This window comes from Belonocnema kinseyi, chromosome 1 (genome assembly GCF_010883055.1).
Source record: "Belonocnema kinseyi isolate 2016_QV_RU_SX_M_011 chromosome 1, B_treatae_v1, whole genome shotgun sequence".
Taxonomy (NCBI): Eukaryota; Metazoa; Arthropoda; class Insecta; order Hymenoptera; family Cynipidae; genus Belonocnema; species Belonocnema kinseyi.
The window spans coordinates 118546137-118568478 of NC_046657.1; the positions used below are offsets into that span (position 1 = coordinate 118546137).

A 22342-nucleotide genomic window follows, 5' to 3' on the forward strand; every position below is an offset into this window, starting at 1 on the left:
AGAATGGTCATAACTGGACGAAAAGCGATTTGAGACCTTAACGCTACCACCAACCTCCACTCGCTGCCGGAAAGGCTTCGTGGTTGTTCGTGGCGCGTGTCACGTGACGCACATTGCAGAATTCAGTACCGCAGATAAGTTTTGAAGTAGGTGCTTCAGGCCGACTAATTTGAAATGCAATATTTTTATTTTATTGCTGTAAATGTAAGATGCAACTTGAACGAAAGAGAAATGTTTACTGACATTCTGAGCTTGAAAAATTATATCTTTTGTCAACAGGAATATGATTTCCTCAATATCGCCAAAATTTCAAAATATAAATAGTTGATATATGATTACATTTTACTTTAAAATAATAAATAAAGGAAATGTATAAGCGCCATAACTTTCAATAGGTATATTGCAAGATCCTGGTTTCAAATAATTCTGACAATTTCTTTGCCAAGTGAAACCTAATGTTTAAAAAATGTTGAAATCATTGCCCTTCAATATTTATAAAAGTTTATACATTGAATTTGAATTTATTGCAATACAATAATATAGTGTAGAAAATGTAATTGTATATTTTATTTTTAATGATAGGGAAATTAAGTAGTTCAATAAAAAAGGCCTTTAAATTCTCTATTGAAATGAAGTTGTAATTTTCCATGAAAGTATTGGCTTCGAAGATTTGTTTCCAACTTTCTTCAAATAGAATATTATGTACTTTCCCTATTTGTAAGATTTATGCATTCATTTATTGTTAATATATTAATTAATTAAATTCCAAATTACTTTATTTGATTTTAAATTTAGTCGCTCTAAGACACCTTCCGAGATATTATGTATCTACAGCATTGAAGATCTCCCTTCCATTTCAGAAACCGACCACCACCGAAGCTGAGTAGAGAGAGTGGTGGTAGAACTCAAACATCTGGTGATTCAGTCAAACTCCCCTCTCTGGACAGGCCTGACCCACATCACTTATGATATCCGTACGCTTACACTGAGAAAAAGATCCTTTTGATTGAAGCAAAAAGATTTCTTTGAATAAATATTTTTGATTCAACACACCTTCTTTATTTCAAATAATAAAACATTTGCTCAATTTCATTATAAGGAAGATATTGAAAGTCTTTAAATAAAAGAAATTATTTGTTTTATATGATTTGTTTGATTGAAATAAATGATTTTATGCAACCAAAGAATAATTTTATGCAAACGTCTTATACTGAAATAAAAGAACTATTTGTTTGCTTCAAACAAATAATAGTTCTTTATGGATCCGCTTCAGTTTCAGGGCGCTGCAGCGCCACTTAGTTTTAGGCATTCAAAATGGCGGTTGAATCATTTAATGTGTCAGCGTGTTCGTTCTCGGAGTATGTAAGCAGTAATGTAAAGGCTGTACCTAAGCGAGACCTTCGAAATTTGCAAGTTACATTGGGCGAGCTAATAAAGGGTTGGTGTTCCACCAATTCCAGACCGTCGCCAGTTTTATTTTTAAGTAACTTCAGACATATGTAAGATGTTTTGAGAAAATTGCTGGAAACCTGGGATATGTCCAGCGATTTAATTGAGATTGTAAGGTAAAGTTATTTTCTTGCTATATTCTTAACCTTATTAAAAAGATTTAAGGCTTTATTTCGAGTTTAAAATTTTCAGAGTGTCTTCTGACCTACAGCTGTTACTGTTAGTATAGCGAAAAACTGGATTATTGAAAACAAACTCCTTTTTTAAATCAAAATGTAAATTTATTCAAATCGAATATAATCTGCAATTAATTTAACAGAAAAAATGTTTAACTTAAACAAGAGTTTAATTTCATTCCAACAAAATATAAATTTGAATTAAAAATGTATCGTCAACCAAAAAATTTGTTTCAATCAAAGTCTCTCCAGAACTTGGTTCTTTAGTTAGAATGTTCAATTTATACCTATTTCCGGGTTTGGAAAATTAAATTGTGCATCGAACTAAAGTTTAAACTGACATCAACTATATTTTATTTAATCGTCGGCGAAAGATTTCATAAATGGCATCGATTTCTTAGAGTTCTGGAATAATACTATTATTTTACAATTTATTTTAAATTATCTTTCTGGATTTGGCTTTCTATATTTTCGCCTCTCAAATCGCTTCAGATAATTATATAGGTGTGTGTTATGAGTGTCTTATGTTTGTTTTCCCGGTTAAAATAAAAAATATAAATTTACTTATATACAACCCTGTTCAATGTTCCGGGATCTTAAGTGCTAATTGTATATTAAACTTAAATATATGATTTGCATCTAACAGTAACTTATACTTATATTATAAAGTTTATAAAACAAATTAGCCTCACAATAAAGTTCGAAAAGCATTTTCCCTTAATGTGGATTCCCCTTCATCGCAATCTACTTCATTAATACAATTTTCAGTCCCTGAATTTCTAAATCGAAAACTACGGAAACTACGATTTTTTCTAAAACAGTCCTCCATTTTTTGATAACACTTAGTCAAATATAGAACACAAAGTAAAATAATGAATGACAAAATGGAAATGTAAACCCACGTAAAAATTTGTTCCCTTCTCAAATCTTCCGAACCGTTCATTTGCTCCATCAATTTTTCAATTACTTTGCTTTGTTGCTCAATCTTATCCTTCAAATTTTTTAAAGTTGTAACCTGTATTGCAATTTTTTCTTCATGTTCATCGAACATTTTCTTCTGGTATATTAAGTTTTTTAAATTATCAGCTTGAATCTTAACTTGCGCCAACGGAGTTCCTATCAATTTTAAATATTCTGGTTCTACATGCGAATAATTTCCAAAATCGTTGATAAAAATACCATCTAAGGAAACGTCTAATTTTTGCAGATATTCTTCCACATCTTGTAGAATATTAACTTTGGGAAGATGACGGTTTTTCTCAACGTGATGTGAATTATTAAAAGTTTCGTGTGGTCTCAAAAACACATTATTCGATTCTGCATAACAGGATTTATTCAGTTCTAACCATCCATAATTTTCGAGACTAACTTCTACAGAAATTGGTTGTTGATTTACTTCATTCCCAGGACAAACAACATTCATTACTTCAGAATTAGGAGTACTAAAGATCCAGGCATTATTATTTATTTTGTACCAGAATGTTCTTTTAGATTTTATCAACCTAATAGGACATGTAAAAAACACGTCATCCTTCCCAGTTATAAGTGAATCTTCACAAGGGTAATCAAGCTTAGAAATACTTGATGGATGCCAGGATGAACAAAGTTTGAAATATTTAGTATTTTTACATTCTTGGAATTGTTGTTCAGTTAATAAGAGATCTGGCGAATCACCATATCTAAGTGCTACATATCGAGCTCGTGGTTGAGTGAAAAAGTACAAATTTCTAGCTGATAATTTTATCGGAAATGGTACAATTTTGTAGATAAAACTAGGTTCCAAATAATCTCCTGTGTCGACCATAGGTACCAACATATCAAAAAGGAGTGTTCCATTGATCAGAGCCACCCTCAAATCACTAATATTGATAATTTCTTCATAGTTATGAATTTCCGGCTCATAAGGCCAACTTATATCCTTGAAAGATAACGAGGCATTCTTCAAGACATCTATTAGTTCACTAGGCGGTAAAATTTCTGGGTATAATTTGCCCATCCTGGCAAAAAGTATGGCTGTAGTTAAAGTACTTATTTCCTGTGTCCACTGTTCAAAAAGTACGTAGAATTCATTTAGTCTGAACTCGTCATCAGAATCAGAGAAGGTTGGAAAAATTGTTCCAAAAGTAGAATTAACAATAACTGTTTGGTTGTCTATCGTTTTGATTCTTGCACTGGAATTTAAGAATGGAGTTACCCATTCATCATAGTATATAACATCTTGATCATGGAATGTTCCAAACAGTGTAATTATCAAACTCGAATTCATATCTTCTTCAGCATTCATGCCCAACATGTTGAAGGCCATTGTTCGCTGCTCTTTGTATACTTTGGAGTACGTCTTCAAACTTGTGCAGCTAGATTTGAATCTTTCACAATAGGAGGAGAAGGAAGCTTCCAAAATAAGGTTCTTCCTTATATCAAGAAATGTGATGATTCTGTATCGGTCATGGTAAAAATGAGCTTGATCCATTTCTTGAAAGTAAACTCCAGCTTTGTCGTTGAAGTTGCCAAAATCATAGTTGGCTGATTTTTTAAATAGATTTGAATGAACGTACCCCAGGGCTAAGACGATTCTGAAATAATTGAAGAAAGTTTATGTATTTAAAAGAATAGTCTAGCTATTTACACGGAGAAAACTGGATACTAGCAGTTAGTATCTGGATACTAAGCCGTAACATATCTGTAACTTAACTATAGGACAACGATCTAGATACTTAGATTTAATATACGCAGATATTAAGTCTTTAATATCCAAGATACTTATTCTGAATATCTGAGATACTTATTCTAAATATGGGAGATACTTATTATAAATGTCTTCGATGTTTATTCTAAGTATATATGATATTAAAGCAAGAAGCGAAAAATTTGAAAAAAAGATCTTTGATATTACTGTTAAGTATCTGAGGTGTTAAATTTAAATATTTCAGATATTACAGTGAATTATCTAACATGCTACTGTTTATTATATATGATGTTGAAGAGTAATATCCAGTGACTATTACTAATAATTATATGGAATACTAAGATTTATTAGGAAATAAATTATATTAATCTGAATGAGTCAATTTGAATGTAAAAACGATATATTATCGACCAAAATGAATGAAATAATTTATTTTGGTCAATATAACATTCATGTACTAGGTAAGGCGATTCATTCAGATTCATAAAGAATAATAAGCACACAAATGTAGGTTTGAAATATTTAGATTAAAAAGTGATCGTGAATTATTTTTTATTTTAGTTTAATTTACAATACAATTTGTTACTTAAATTATAATACAATCTTATTTTACGCAGTCCGTAGTGACGTATATTTTTCCATTATAATGTTTGTGCATAAGTACAGGATGGTACTTGTGCAAATCTATTTGCTTAACAAACTGACCTTCTTTACACATCACAGCCTCATAAGCGAAACAATTTTTGTAGCATGATATTGTTTTATACATATAACAAGAAAATATCACATTGTCTGTTCGATGATAAATTAAAATTTCGGTGATTTTTGCAAACATCGGGAGCTCATCGCTAACACTATTTTCAACCGTAGAAAGTAGACGGCATTTTTAATAAAAAATTATAAGATTTCGAAGAACTTTGAAAAATATATATCTCGTAGAATCTGTGGTAAGCTGGCGCTGTTCACTATAGTATGTTGTGTCAGATTCTTTTTCAATTATCAGTATTTCCAACAAAAATTATTAAACAATGAAGACTATGTACCATTTTTTAACAAAAATGTAGATTGCCTTAGTGTTTTTCTCCTGATATCGGTATCTTTAAACAAAAATAATTAAATTTAACTCCAATGATTTTTAATTTACAATAATAGAATGTACAAGTTTGAAAAATATGGAATTATGTCTGTGCTTTTAGTTGGAAATTGGTATTTTAAATTAAATATGTTGGGTGTTTCCACCAGAAATCGGTATTTTAGTAAAACAATAAGATAAGACAATAATGACATTTGTTAGTTAGTTTGGAGTGTTTAACCTCAGGTCGATATTTTAAAAGCAAAATCATTTTAATGAAATGTAATTAACTTGGTTTAAAATTCATAAATTTACAATCCTAACCAATTTCAGATTATATCTGTGTTTTTAGTTGAAAATTTATATTATTATTCAAAAATCTTGAGACATTAAAATAGGGTTGATTTCTTTCTGAGTTATGCAATAAAAAGAAGAAGAAAACAAGAAAGAAAAACTCAAAGAAAAAAAAGGAAAGGTTAATTATTTTCAAAACTAGTGACATTTTTGAGAAGAAAAATATACAGTATTTTCCGAGATATAAGCGTTCTTCAAAAAGGTGTAAATTGTGCTATTAAGAAGAAAAATGTAAAATTTTAAAGAATATTTAATTAAGAACAAAAAAATTTAATGTTGATTATTTTCCGAATTATTAATATTGAAGAAGTAGAATAAAACAAGAAACAACAATGAAAACAAATAATAATTGTAAAAAATTCGTTATTTTTCGAGTTATTGGCATTTTGAAAAAAGCTGAATTTTACCTTAATAACGGGAAAAAGACAAGGAATTAAAAAGGTTAATTATTTTATAAGCTATCATCATTGAAGTAAAAGAAGAAAGCTAAAGCTACAAATAAGAAGAGAAATATTAATTATTTTTGGGGCAATTAAAGGTTATGTTAACTTTTTCGCATGAAAGTTATTTCAAACAAAAATCATTAAATTTGAAACATGATTAACTATTTATAACAATTTATCCTTAGGTTATGTGAATGTTTCTCATCGGTAATTATTGGTATTAGAAAAAATTAGATTTTAAATAAAAGTTAAAATTTTATGATTCCTGGTTATTTTGGTGTAGTTAACCTCAGATCGATATTTCAAAAGCAAAATCATTTAAATTAAATGGAATTAATTTCTTTTAAAATTCCCAAATTTACAATCTTAACCAATTCCGGATTATGTTAGTGTTTTTAGTTGGAAATTTACGTTTTCATTCAAAAATCATTAGGCTTCAGACATGCTTACGGATTCTTACCTTAAAAATGAGTGTGAAAACTTTAAAACTAGTTAAATATTTTCAGAGATATTGATACTTTTCAAAAGCTTAAAAATTAGAAAAATTTTGTAAAGATTAAAATAAGGTTGATTACTTTGTGAGTTATTGGAATTAAAAATGAAGAAAAAATAGAAATCAGAAAATGTTAATCATTTTCCGATTATGTTAACTTTTTCGCATAAAATCTGTTATTTCAAACAAAAATCATTATATTTGGAACAATATGAAAAAAACTGATTATCACGTTATGTTAGTTTTTTCAAAAACTAAACTGTTGAAAAATAATGAGAATTAAACGTCACTTATCAGTTGTTGAGAACTCAAAAACAAAGCGAATTTGGGGTTAAAAAGAAGTGTTAAAAATGTAATATTCACAACACTTAACATGCGTATTTAATAAATAAATATAATAATAAAACAATTTTTTGTTGTAGTGCTCATTTTTTATTTTAATTGAAAAATTGTGAGAGATAAAAAAGCAATAATCGAACTGCATTTGTTTTCTATTTGAGATAAGGAACAGAAATTAAAATACACCAAAATTACATTCGGAAAGATCGGTGGCTCTTCATAGTTACTCACATCGCTTCCAAAAGGCTGATCATTTCATATCAGAAGTGGTTTTAAAATGCTGTTCGATCTCGATAAAAATTGATTAGGTTCTGGACATTTCGGAACATCAGAGGTGGCTTCCGATTCCACGCTACCAAAGGCAGTCCCTTTTTTTGCCTCTTATGTATTGGTGCGTAGTCCAGTAAACTTTTTTGAGAACTATCTTCATTTGAGTTCATCTTTAGGATTGGAGAACCTGGAAAAGAAATAATCTTATGTTGTACGACAATTTATTTGAAGATTAAAGCCTTTTTTTAATCAGAGGTTAGGTTTCCTTAGTTATGAATTTTAAAGAAATGTAAGAAGAAGATCCATACTCACTGAAAAACAAATCTGCATGGCTCACGCTTCACACACTTTAAACACGCCAAAAATTCAATTTAACAAATCTGATCAACAATATTATGCGATTTAAAAAGTACACGAAAACGACGTTTTAAAATTCCTTTTGCTTCTTCGGATGTCTTCCAACAAGAAGATGAAATACTTGCGACGTGGCGTCCAAATGTTGGAAAAGTTTTCCTTACGCTTAGGTTATGGCAGTGCGCCTATTGGTCGCGTGCTGACTGCGACCAATCACGTAGCGCGTGCGTGCGCAAACATTGGAAATATATTTCCAGTATCCCGAATACTTACGATTCAAATCTCGAATACTTAAATTTAACATCTCAGATTATTATAACCTTAAAATCTTGTGTTACTAGCTAGTAATATCTCGTATATTAATCAAAAAGTTAGAGGTGCTGTCTGATAACATCTAGATATTAAGTGTTAGTATATACATTTCTAATATCTATTTGCTAGTATCTAGTTTTCTCCGTGTACGATATGTATTATTACAGTACTTTTTTTAATGTATTAAAGTTATAGATCATTCTATTCTGAATGAGCAAACTGCCTGAAACAAATATTTCTCTATTTTCTTCAAACTGCACTAAATTATAGCAATATTGGATTCAAAACTTGGCGCAAAACTATAAGCCACTATATTGCATGGTTACTGAGCTATGTATGAAATTGTATTTGGTACGCTTTGCTCTACAGAACAAAACAGTTGTATTTTTGAAAAAAATAATGAATTTAATGTATAATTTAATGTATAATTAATCTATAACTTAAATTTATAAATTAAAAGATAATCTTCAGGATGAAGCAACTATAAAAAAATATATTAATACAAGGCAAATAAATAACTAACAAGAATATTATATAATTATCATCTAAAACGAAATTTTGTAGCAAGACTTTAAGCGGTTTCTTCTTTTTCTTCTAACATTGATGTAACTGAAAAATTAAAGAAGTGTTGTTTCTTCGGTCCTAAGGTCTAATTAAAACGCGGGCCATCATCAGGAAATTAAAAAAAGGTAACATTTTAGAGTCAAAAATCCTTTAAATATAACCACGTTTGATGAAGATTTAACGCTCATGTCAACAAAAAATAAGCAACATAAGTTCTTTTCAAGATTTGAGCCTCAACAATTATTTTTGCAGGCTTAAACCAATTTAATTACATTTTTAAAGGAAGAAAATTCGAAATTAATTAATAATAATTAAACTGTAAGACCGAGGAAAAAAACCCTTATTAAATTTTGAAAGAATATTATATCAGGTTTATCACAAAATATCATTTTAAAAATTCCCTAATTTTTCTCTAAACGGTTTCCCATTTTCCTTGGCCATTAATAAATAATTAAAGACCAGAATTTTAAACTTGTAACATTTTAAATCTACAATCTTTTATAAACAGAATAAAATAATGTTAAATTAAAATTAAAAAATTTCAAATTAATTTTTCTTGACAGTTATTACAAGTTATAGAAATTCCCTGACTTTTGCACGATCTTTTTTCTTTATCCCTGACTTTTCCTTGACCAGTAAAATTCCGTGACTCTTTTTTTAGATTGTTGGTTAGGTTCGTTTTTCACTCAGCAGGTTTCTTTGGCGTGAAAGCTACAATGACTGCGAGTTATTTGCTTCATTTGCATTAACAAATTCTAACAAAATGTCTCGACACCCCCCGCCTTAATGAGCTATTAAATAATTTAAATACGGTCCCTTATCACTTCCATAAAGCTTGTAAAATTGCCTTTCGGATTCGTTGGTTATAAACTTTATTTGGTTTAGTTTTGATCCAATAAAATTTAATTAAAAAATGGTCTGTAGAGTAAAGTGTACCAAATAGAACTCTACTAATCTCAGTAACCACGTAATATGGCAGCCTATGGTTTTGCATCTAAAATAAGGTCCTATGAAGAAAATCCAGAAATATTTGTTTTAGACAGTGCACTTATATGAAATGGAATGCCCTTATACAGTATTAAAGGATAAACAGTTTTTATCGATATCCATTTAATTGGAAACTTCCACCTGTATTTTAAAGTGCTAGACAAAAGTTGCATATCTAAAAATTACACCTTTTTACATGTTTTCTGTATGAATTTTTTATTTGAATCAGTTGTGGAGTAGAAAAAGAAATACTGAGAAAATAGTTATCGAAAGAATTAAAAGCAGACAGAAACTTTTGTTTAGGACAGTAAATGTCACTTTTTTAGAGTAAATTGGAATATAAGCTTATACAATAAAAAACAGTAAGCACACATTTTATCAGGTATGTAATAGAATTGTACTTCAGAGAAAGCCCTTTCAACTAAGGACACACTTTTGTATTTTCCATTTTAAATAAAAGGCAGGAATATTTTCATTAATTCTGCTTTTGTTGACTCGAATAACCCGAACCACATCATGGCATTGATAAGATTAGAACCTCAGGAGTGGGATTGCGTCCTGGGCGTATTCTGATCGGAATTCGATCGCGATAGTGAAACGAATTAAACATTCCAAAACGTTCTGCTTGAATCTTCTTGCTTGGCGATTTTATGAGGAATGCAAAGTGCTTCAGTTAAGAATGCATATGTACCTTAAACTTAATTGTTTCAAATTATTGTCAAAATATCACTGGACACAGGTTCTGTATGAGTGATTTTTTCCAAAAAGAGTCACTGACGATCACGGGCCTTTTTTGATACAGTATTTTTCGTAGTTTTCATTTCTAACACCGCCCTCCGCCAAACTGCTTTTAAAAATACCCAACATAATTATTTCCTTCAATAAAAATAATAATTAAAATTCATTTTTTACATAAAAAATGTATCTATCATGACATGAACGACTTAAAGGAATGTACTTATGGACATATATATTATTAGCTCACTATTTTCATCTAAATAAATCAATTCGAGTGAGAAACTCATTAAATTAATGTCCAGCAGTAATAGATTAATAAAACGAGTTTTAAAATTCGTAGAAACAAAATTAGTGCATTCAAGTTATATCTTCTTCTTTCACGAAACTTGAATATACTGGACCCATATTTTTATAAGAAAATGGAAGTAGAATTATCAGCATGTACATTTTTCGTTTTTGAACCCTTATGCAATATAAATATGCAAATAATTTAATTAAAGATACCTAATAAACAAATGCATAAAATGGCCATTTTTAAGAATCTAAATTTACTATTAGATCGTTTTACACCATGTATCTTTTATACTGGAGGTTGATTCTGCTAAAAAGTGAAATATACCCTTCGAAGTGAGTGACATAAATGTGTAACTGATAAATGCAGATTCGTAAAACGCTAATTGAGAGTTTATAATGAATGCACAATTTTGTATGAACAATTGTATTGTTATAGAGAGCAGTTTGAGGTTTGACTGTAATATTCCGATGCAGTTCATTGGCATTTTTTGAAAAATGTGATTATTATTATAAACAAATAAACACAGTAGGTTAATTAAAAGTTGTGTGCAGGATTGTAATATGATCTATATTTCGATACATTTTTGGCTAGACCTTTTAATTTCAGATATACAAGCGCTTTTTCTACTTTATTTAAGGCTCTTGGGACGGGGTGCACAAAAATGTTGAAATCTATGAAGCACCACTGAAAAACTAATAGTAGAGTGGTGTGGCAACGAAGCGAAGTGTGCAGGAAGCCGAATTATAACTGATGGCGTTGATACCGGTAAACGTCGCACCTGTCTTGGCGGGAATTTTAAATTAGAATGAAAAGTGCAATTTGGGTTTTTCTGTTTGTAATTGTTTATTGACATGTTTAATTTCATCTCGGAATATGAGAACTGTGGTAAGTGCTAGAAGGATGCCGCTCTGAATTAGCTAATAATAATGGATAATAATTTTTCAATTAAAAGAACAAGTTTATTGAATTATTCGCATATCTTGACATGTTGTCATGCGTAAAACGCATATGAAAATGGCGCATTATATAGAATCGCATAAATAATGTAAGTATTGTACACCCTATTCTCGCTTTATTGAACACTAATATTACTCGCATTCCCAGAATCTAAAACACCAACAGAAAGAAATACTCAGAAAAATTTGATATTACTATAGTCTGCTGCATAGAATAGTTTCTATTTTAATTATTTGAACAATGAATCTCTCAGAGTACACTATCTCGATATCTAAAAATAACAAATCTTCGCGAATAAGGTCGACGACTTTAAAATGTCCACAAAAAATGCAGAATTTTTTATTTTCAATGAAGCAATACTTACCGTATTTATAAGATTCTACGTAATGCGCCATCTCCATATGATTTTTGTACGTTACAATACAACAAGATACGTAAATAATTCCATAAATAATTTTTAAAAGCGGCCGCACTTGCCACACTTTTCATATTTCGAATATAAGTTTATTATTTTAAGAAGAAATTTAGTTTTAATTCCAATTTCAGGGATACAGCTGCATTCTCTAATCATTGCGACATGCCAATAAAGAATCAAAAAAGAAAATCACAAATTGTATTCTTTGTTTTAATTAGAAATTCCCAGCAATAAATATGCGACTTTTACCGACATTGTATTTTTGCAGTACGATTAAGTACGGTTGATCTATTAGTACCATCGGCTGTCAGTCGGCTGCCTGTGTACTTCATGTCATTCCCACATAATTTTATTCTCATTTTCAAGCAGTTACAGGATTTTTTTTTTAAGCAGAGACTAACCTGCACTACCGTCATCGCGAAACCCCTACCGGTGTCTCGAAAATTTACAAAGTGCATTTTTAAAACCTCAAACCTGCAATAATGTCGGTCGTTGGTAAGTGCTGAGTGCTTTATAGATTTTGTCATTTTCGCGCACCCCCTTCCAAGAGCCTTAAGGCATATTTATTTTACAAACTTTCATAAATATTGTTGGTTAAATAAATGTATTTGATGCGCTGAAAGTTAAGCTTTGGTTCGAAATGTTTATAAATACAAATACAGCAAATATAATTTGCAGGAAAGCATATAAATTTAAATGATATTTCATAAATTCATATTCTGACAATCATTGAAAAATCAGGTTTAAGAAACATTAATCTGTATTATAATATAAATATATATTATAATATATATTCCTAGGGAAATTGAGTCAATTGTCGAGAATGGGAAGTGCCGCATATACTGGAACTTTATATTCTCGAGAATTGTTTCTGTTGCTCACTCGAGGCCTGACATGGTTCTTCTTGACATCGAGAAGCGAACCATGTTCGTTATCGAATTTTCGGCACCAGCTGATAAAAACATCATAGCCAAGGAGAATGAAAAGAAAGAGAGGTATCGAGACCTTATAAAGGAGTTGCAACGATTGTACCCGGAATATTCTGTTAAACTGATCGTCCTTATCATCGGCGCTCTTGGAGGTGCCAAGCTTTCACTTGCTAATGGCCTAAAAAGCATCCCTGCGTGTCAACAATATGCTAGAACACTTGCCGGAAAAATGCAGAAGGCAGTAGTCCTTGGGTCACTCCGTGTCACTTCTAATTTGAATCCGTCGATTTTAACCTAATATCAGTGAAGTACTTCCAACTATTTGAATCAGTGAAGTTTTAATGATGCAGAATAAACTGGAATAGGCGAAGTATGATATAGAATTGCGGATAGAAGGGGATAGCATTAAAACTGTAATGGCAAAGAGAGGTAGAGAAAAAGTGAAGGTGGATAAACAATTGATAAGCAAAATATGCAGGTTGAATGTGGACAGAAAAGGGATAGACTGGGTTAAATGTCCCTTATTTGCTTCTATCTTAGAGATAGAAGATAATTAGCAGTAATAGGACTTGTATTAGAAGTATGCACGCGTTTACTTGAATTTTCAATAGAAATTTAGACACGATTGGAATATTGGATTTTTCTAAATAGAACAAGTTTTAACATTACTTTAAACCGGTTTTAGTTCCTTGGATTATTAACATTTTTAAAATCAAAATACGTTCATTTTGTTGTGATAAATGAATCCAGAAGTCAATTCGAATCTGCAAAATTCGACTTGTTTGAATATTCGAATAAATCGAATTTGAAAGATTCGACTTGACTTACGGATTAATTTTTTCAAACAAAAAGGAGTTATTTTGATTTAGAAATTGTAATAGCTTGAGGAAATCAAACCGTTTTCATGCACATTTAAATTTTTTTCTATTTGGAAAAATCCAATTTTTCAAGCGTGTGAAATTTTGTATTAAAAATTCGAATAAACGACTGCACACCTCTAATTTATATCCTTTCACTTCAAGTAAAAAAGAATTAATACACAGAATCATGAAGAAGCATACTATTATTCAATTGAAAAGTTGTTCAATCTACTGAAAGAAATTAACGAGCAAAAAGCGGGAAGTATTAAACATCGATTTCGGGCATCATTACATTTTTAATAAAATTATTAAATGATGAATAATAAAATAAGTAATAAATAGTTTGTGCATTTATATAAGCATTTGCACCAAGAAAGACATATTTGTTATAGAACTTGACAAAATATTGTCGAAATAACTCTGGAAATACTGATGATCGCAATTCGTGTAATTTGAAAGCAATAATTTCAGTGCCATATTTTTCAGTATTACATTGAACAAAACTGAAGTAGTCAGCAAAATATTGTTAAATCATCTTTGGAAATACCAATTATCGCAATTCCTTTCATTCGACAGTGATAACTTCAATGATCCTCTTTTTCAGCATCACATTGAGAAAACTGAATTATTTAGCAAAATATTGTCAAAGAAGCTCTGGAAATATCGATTATCTAAATTAATTCCAGTCGACAGTGATAACTTTTATGACCCCTTTTTTTAGCATTACATCAAGAAAAACTGAATCATTCATCAAAATATTGTCAAAACATCTCTGTAAATACGGATGCCGTAATTTTCGGCCTAACATTTGTAAGCAGAAACTTTAGTGACCTTTTTTTGAGCATGCTAGAAAGGCATTAATATATACGAGGACCCTGTGGAAAAAGACTAAACAAACTGAAATGAAAAGATTTCTAGTTGTTAATAAGATTAAGGAACCAATTACTGACTGAAGCATTTATTAAGAATATAATGAATATAAAAATCTATATATTCTGTCGTTAGAAAATCTATTTTTCTTATACATAAAAAATCGTAAAAGGTTTCAAGAAATGGTTTATATGTGAAAACACAGGTCAAAAAAGTAAGACTGACTTTATATAGTAAGGAGGTTGCATTTAAATTGTACAATTTATAACACATGACATATCAATATAAATGCAGCATAACCTTTTTGACAATTAGTGCAACTTTTTTATATGAACTGAAGTATTAAAATAAAACGCAATGAAAGATTTAAAACCATTTTATTTTTATAAGAAAATATATGCACTAAATATTTATTTAGAATTAAGAAAAGCAATACAATTTTTATAATGATAAAAACTTTTCTTTCCATTAAATTTAACTTCTTCCTTTTTGTCAATTGCTTCTAATACTTTAATGACCTCTTCACTTGAATGATAATTTGCTTTTTCACGATTTTCTGGGCTAACCAATGGAAGTTAGTAACCATACAGGAATAACTATTTAGACTAGTACTCTAATAATGAAAAGTCTAATGACTGTTATAAGAAATTATTTCTTCGTACTAGTAACATCTTGACAAAGCTTGTTTGTTGCTAGTCACCATGCAATAACGTTAAATCAAGCTAATATTATATGAGATAGTATGCGTTTGAACATGTTTTAGAATTTCAAGCAAGTACAGTTTTCATTGTTCTTCAACTATAAAGACTCAGTATCGAATTGTTTCATTATCAAGGTACTTTAAAAGTATTTTCTCTTTTTCTGAATATACACCCGTGTTTCAAAGAACATACTTTTAAAAAAACTGTAATAAACTAAAAATCTGAAAAATATACTTTCAAAAAATCATAACGTGCATAAAAAATGTTCGATTTCTAATTTTTTATTGTTATTGACTACCAGAAACTCTATCTACAGAAGAATCGTCAATTATTTTTTGCTGGTTAACAAATTTGATCGAATTATGATAATTCAAAATTTTAATTTTCAAACCCGTACACAAGATATGAATCCATTAAAAAATGTTTTCACTTTTTTCAGATGCCAAACCACTAATTTTTTCTTATTGGCTTAAATAATTAGATACATTTCAGCACATATGTAATTTTACGTTTCCAGCATGAAAGTTTTAGGTGGCCGTAATTGTGTGGTGTAGATTTTTTGGTGAATTTGAAGTGGAATTTTAGGTGAGTTTATGGGAGAAATGTGTTTAAGGGTTTTTTGAGTGTGAGATTGTATGTCAAATATAATAAAAGGGAAGAGGTGAGTGATAATTTGTTAACTTAAGAATCTTTGGTGGGCTATGTTAGGTTGGTAGAGAGAAGCACGGGAGAAGATACGGTTGGAGGGTGGGGTACGCCGTGGAGAGAAAATTTACGAAAGTTACGTAAGGCAATACAGACAGAGGTTACTTCGACTCGGTTTCATGGGCGACGGGGGCAGCGATAGCAAAGAAGAAAGGACAGTACAGAGCCATTCATAAATAGGAAGAGGAATAGGGCGAAGAAAGGACGTAGTAAAGATAAGACGTAAATAGAATCCACCCTAAAAAATCCGAAAATGTACCGACACCACCGGCATAAGTGCAAAATGGTGCAGGGGAGAAAGAAGAAGGAAAATAGGAAGCCAAATGAAGTATAGAGGATCAATAGAAGAAAAAAATTTAAAGTTAGATGAAATGCGTAAAAAGATGATAAAAGTAATGGGGGTATATGGAGAAAAGCAGGAGAAAAGGGGAGAGGAAATAAAGAAAGAGATTAGGTGGGAAATGGCCGAACTTAAGAAATAAATGAGGAAATAAGAAGAAGTTAGGAAAAAGATAGAGTAAAGGATGCAGATGTTCGAATAATTACTAAAAAAAGTCGCAAAAGCCTGATAAAAAACAGAGGAATTAGAAAGTAGGATTGAAAAAGGTCAAACTGGTAGTTTGGACGTGGGGAGAGTGGAAACAGGTAGGAAGAAAGGCTGAGAAGAATAGAAAAAAGAATGGAAAAGAAAGGGAAAAAAGGAAAAGAAAGATAGTGATAAGGGTTCTAGGATTAGAGGGAAAGCAGCTGAAGGACAGAGTGGAAGACGCACTAAAAAGGATAGATGCTAGGGAGGGATAGATGAAGTGCGAAATGTAGGAAGAGAAGCGCGAAGAGGAGAGATAAGGTTATTGGGGAAATTGAAGAAGTGTGAATATAAGATGGAAGTGATGACAGAAAAGAGGGTGTTATATGGAAGCTCGATGAGAACGGAGGATGATTTGACATGGGTAGAAAGGAATATGCAGTATAAGTTGGGTATAAGTTGGGACAAAGCCAGTGAATAGTTGGTAAAAAATGATGGATTGGGAAACTAGAAGAGGAAGGAACGGGAGCTATAGAAATAATAAATAGTGGGAAAATAAAAGAGACGAGAAAAGAAGGTAGGAAACATTGGAGGATACGCTACTGGGATACAGCAGGCTTAGAAAGAAAGGATAGGGAGTTTCTGAGAAATCTGATACAATGGGATGTCTTAGTAATATAATGATGGAGACATGGCTAGGGGAAAAGGGATGGGAAAGAGTAAGGGGAAGATTACCATGTGGTTACAAGTGATTGGTTCAAAATGCACAGAGGAAGATTAAAAAGGGCAAAGCAATCAGAGGAGTGGTGATGGGAGTAAGGAACGAATGTATAACAGAAAATGATTAGAAAGAGATAAAAGGACAAACAGAAGGATTAATTGAAAAAGAGATCATTATGGGAGGAGAGAGGTGGAAGATAGTGGGGGTTTATATGACATTTAAAAAGCAGGATAAATGAAAGGACCTTGAAAATTAATCTGAATCAATCCGAATCGATCCGAGATTTCTATCCGAAAGCATCCCAATTTATCCAAAGTAAATTTTCATCCGAATGAATCAGAATTAATCCGAAACCGGATTGATCTAAATCGAATATTTAGTCCGACTAAATGGTAATCAATGCGAACACTGAATCATTCAGAATGAAAATCCATCTGGGTTAGATTGATTCTGATTCATTTGGATTGGAAATTTACATCGATTTGTTCACATTCATTTGAGTAGAAGTCTTGGATAGAATCGGATTTGGTCGGAATAATTTTCAAGCGTTTTTAAACAAACGAGATTCAAAACTTTTCAGAGTGGTTGAATGAATGCCTATCCGAAACTTTCGGTAGGGAGACTTGGCAGAAGAAATAAAATGGTTATTTAATATGCGGGTATGGCCAGTATTTTGTTATGGAACAGAGATATAGGAATGGAAAGAAAGGGTAAAAAGATTGATAATAATTTCAAGAAAGGTATGTAAGGTGGACGTTAAGGGTAGAAAGGAGCACGCCGGTGTATATGGTAAGAGAAGAAGCGCAAAGGATAAATAAGGTACTAGAGTGGAAAAGAGGACATGAAAATTCGAGACGAAACAAGGGAATCAAAGAGAGGGGTGTTAGCGAAAAAGTGTTCGATGCAGGTAAAGGAAAGGAGAGGAAGGGCGATAGAATGAACGAAATGGGAGGAAGAAAGTTCTTTAATGATACAGATATAGAAGATAGGACTGGAGTAAACTATGAAGAATTGAAAAGAGGAAGATGGAAGGATAATTGGTTGAAAGATTAGGGGTCATTTAAGAAACAAAATATAATAAATGGTATAAGATGATAAGAAAGAAAAGAGTACTGAAGTATTTAGAAAAAGGATGAGGAGAGAGATGATTGCAAGAATAGCAAGAATTAAATTGGGAACTCGTTTTACTCAATTGCATTTAAAGGTTACTACAAATACCCGTTGTATACAATTTTTTGAGATTAAGCAATACATTTTTCGCGTGTATGTATGTAGAGAAAGCAAAAGATGTACGCAAGACTAGAAATGTGTAGAGGAAAATTGTTTATACGAAATGTGTGAACGAGTGTTTCAGCAGGGTGTCGATAAAGGCCTGAAACGAAAGATATTGAATACTCATGGGCCCTTGTTGAAGAGAGCTTTGCTTTAGGATATGATTAGGGTAAACATTATGGATCTTCCCATTGGCTGCTCAGTCAGATTGTGGGTTTATGTATGAGTCTTGAAATACAATAACTTTATGAAGTTCTCCATTTGGGGTGATTAATGAACAGGTCGGTTAGCGATGCTGTAGGTAGTATAATGAGGATAGAAACTAAGGAGTTATGCTTACCCAGATAGGTATTTTTCCTAGTAGTTTATGTTAGAAAAGTTTTTCGCTCGACCTACACTGGTATTTAGTTTAGGTATGTATTTGAACGATTAGAAAATAGATTTCAACTTTGTTTTCCGAAATGCGAGTGAATTGAAGTTCTAAAATCTAAATAATGCAATAACTGTTATTAGCAACGCTTCTACTAAAGTCAATGTGTCTTAGTTTCACATTGGCGTGACGTTCGATGAGGACCCACGCCCCTCCCTCCTAAAGGCATTATGTATTTTTTGAACAGTTCCTATGTACAAGCATGTACTTTATAACATGGGAAAGCTATTTGCCCCAGACTTTTGATTCATAGTCTACATATAATATTGATAACTACTTTTTGCACGTTTATCGGGTCACAAGGATTCAGAAAATGTTTTTAAAAATGTAAAAAAATTGTCTGTATTGGGTCAGTGTACGTCTGAAATCTCAGGATCTGCCCCTGGTCGTTAGATTTTGATAAAAGCTGGTAAAATTATAATGCTGCATGAAAGAAATTTTGGCCTAAAGAATTTTCTAAATTTTTTTTAATGCGGAAGTTACGCCATGTTTAAATTCGGGGTCACATTTTTTGGAATTATTCATATTTCTGGAAATGATAATGGGATTTTTATAAAAATTGGATACTTTAGAGTTTAACTGATATATTTTAAGAATATAGTACAATCAAAAAAATGTTTCTGAATTTTGCCCAAAAAAAAAGTTTTAAACAAAAATCATGGAGACCTTATTGGTTCCCAAGATATCGTCATTTTAGTGAGACCGCGCGTTGCCCCTCAACGAATCTTTCAGTGTAGCGGTCCCTGAGAAGTGGAAGCTTGTTTTTTTTCAATATTACTCGGTCTCTATCGTCTCAATATTACCGCACCGTCTCACTAAAAATACGATCTCTTGGGAGCCAGTAGAGTCTCCATACATTTTTTTAAAGAAAGGAGATATCCAAAAAAATCATTTAATCAGTATTTTAAACAATTAAATGAGGGGAAATTCACGAAAAATGAAATCAAAGTTTTGGAATTGTTTTCGGGCAAAATTCAAAAAAACATTTTTTTTATTGTATTATAATCTTAAAATATATCATTTTACCTCTAATGTCTCCATTTTTTTATCAAAATCAAATTATATTTTCCAGAAATATTGATAGTTCAAAAAAATATGACCCCGAAATTCAACATGGCGTAACTTCCGCAATATTGAAAATTTTCAAAAATCATTGGGGCCCAAAATTATCTTCAAATAGCATTATAATGTTTAAAAATTCTTTACAAATTGCATATGGCAGATACATTACAAAATAGCTTGAAAAGACTATTTAGAAAAAAACGCTTTCGAAACGAATAAAGAGAATGGAGAAGAGGGAGGGATGGGTCAGGGAGAATCAATAGTTTCTCGCTGCCCCATTGCGCCTCTTCAGCGATCTCCCTGTTTCTGTCAAAAATGCACAAGCCCAATGGAGTTAGGGTTAGTTAGTTAGTAGGCTTCGAAGCTGTTTTTTTTTTATCTTTTAGTGATATAATTTAGATAAATTTTTTTATAATACAAATTTTGGGAAAGGCTTTTGCTTCATGATCTCTACAAGCTCATGGGAAAATTTTATTTAAAAAAATGTTTTTCTCTTGGCCGTATTTTTTGGGAGCTTTTTTAAAAGTACCATATATTTAAAAAAATTTTATTTAAATAAATTAATTTGCGTGATTATAATTCATTATATCAACTATCACCTCAAATTCCTTATAACTATAGAAGCTTCGGAGTTGTTAACAAACCCAGAGACAGCTATATACACAAGGATGCTTCTTTAAGTTAGTGTCTATGATCTTTTGTATGTTAGTATTGCAATTTAAATAACATTATATATCATAAAAGGACACGTGAAAAACATGAAAACTGTTTACCTTATTAAAAAAAAAGGTATGTCTGTTTTTTTATGCATCATCTGTATGGACCGCCCCTGGCCAGAATTGTTCAAAACCATTGAATAAACATCGAGGGAAATACAAATTGAAATCTATTCGAAAATCACCCATATATACATCGCGAAGTTTTGAAAGAATCAATTTCTAATGTGATAAACTTAGAAAATGTTCTTTTGATACTTACATTACATAAAAGATACCCTTTCGTTCCATCTGTACAAATCGACCTCAAAATATATTTCCAAGTGGTTTTCGCTCACACAATACACTGGTATGCTTGTTTAAAAAATAGCTCGCTAGAGAAACTTCATTATAATCAGACTAAGATTTCAAGAATTGTTACAATTTTGCTAATGTGTAGTAGGAAATGAAGAATAAAGATTACTGATACATAGGGCAACCCCTTGCGTTCTGATAAACCGTGGGCGGTATCAAATGAATAAAGAGAGGGGAAGAGAAGAATAGTTGATAAGCTGCTGAAAGCGTTAATCTCAATGTCAATTAGAAATACATAACTAGACTTTAATCTTCAGATTCTATTTTCATATTTAAAAAAGAATGAAAGTACTAATGATAAAAAGATTCGCAAAATTATCAGAATATGAGGATTAGGGTGGTCCAAAAAACACTTTTTAAGCTACAGGGAAAGACACCGTCCAAAGAGTTTACCATTTCGGGAAAAAGACAATCCGTAATTTTTTGTATCGCAATTCCAATGCTAACACGTGCCACCGGTCACTTCAAAATCCCATTTAATTAAAATGGGGAAATTTGGAAGTTTCGAAAAATTGACCTCATGTTCCAGGGTTTCATCGAAACGTGCCAACTTTTTCAGAGATTTAAGAAAAGTGTCTAAGAAATAAAACCATACTTATAACTTTCATTTCCAGCTCACCCCCACCCTCCCCGCAGCGTCCCAAATATAAAAAAACTTCATTTTCACGTATTATTGTTACTTTTCAGCAATTTCCGTCGTCTTTTTCATACAAATAATTACTATTGGACAATTTGAATATTTACGAAGACGTTTTAAACAATTTGAAATTGTTTTAACCAATGCAAATTATTTAAACAATGATATATTTCCAAAAAATACACACAAAAATAACAATATTTTCTGACTGAAATGTCATTGTTTGTCATTGTTTGGGGTATTAAAATTGTTTAAGAACATGATGTAATTATTTAAATAATTATTTATTTTCTATGTTCAAAATTTCTTAAAATTGAGCTAGAGATATCAACTTTCTTTTAAAATTATTACCCTTTGCTGCTTTTTTCTGAATAATAATATAATTTTGATACATTTCTATTGATATTTAATAAATTTATATTTGTTTAAACAATCATTATTTGCTCAAGCCGTTTTTTTATAGCTTAACAAATGAAATCTAATAGAGCAAAGACAATGATGTTTTTGACTGTATATTGCATAGAAAGAATACATTTACCACTTTTTAATTGCTTAAAAAAATATAATTTGTTTAAATAATTATTTTTCCAAAAATAATGTTAAAATTGTAATTAATTGTATGTCTTCTATTTTATTTCATTTTTTTAGTTATTGA

At 31.0% G+C, this 22342-nt stretch overlaps 2 protein-coding genes across 6 annotated transcripts in view; both read right to left on the minus strand.

Annotated features, from left to right (window-relative positions):
- The window catches only part of LOC117175525 (gonadotropin-releasing hormone receptor), a 355246-nt gene that overhangs the window by 147202 nt on the left and 185702 nt on the right, over nt 1-22342 (minus strand). The gene's annotated exons all lie outside the window — the stretch shown is intronic.
- LOC117175509 lies at nt 1951-21158 on the minus strand. Its single transcript, XM_033365218.1, has 2 exons — nt 20959-21158; nt 1951-4198 (listed from the first exon to the last, which is right to left on the minus strand). Exons 1-2 carry the CDS (start codon nt 20985-20987, stop codon nt 2314-2316), a joined length of 1914 nt encoding a protein of 637 aa, XP_033221109.1. The 5' UTR covers nt 20988-21158; the 3' UTR covers nt 1951-2313.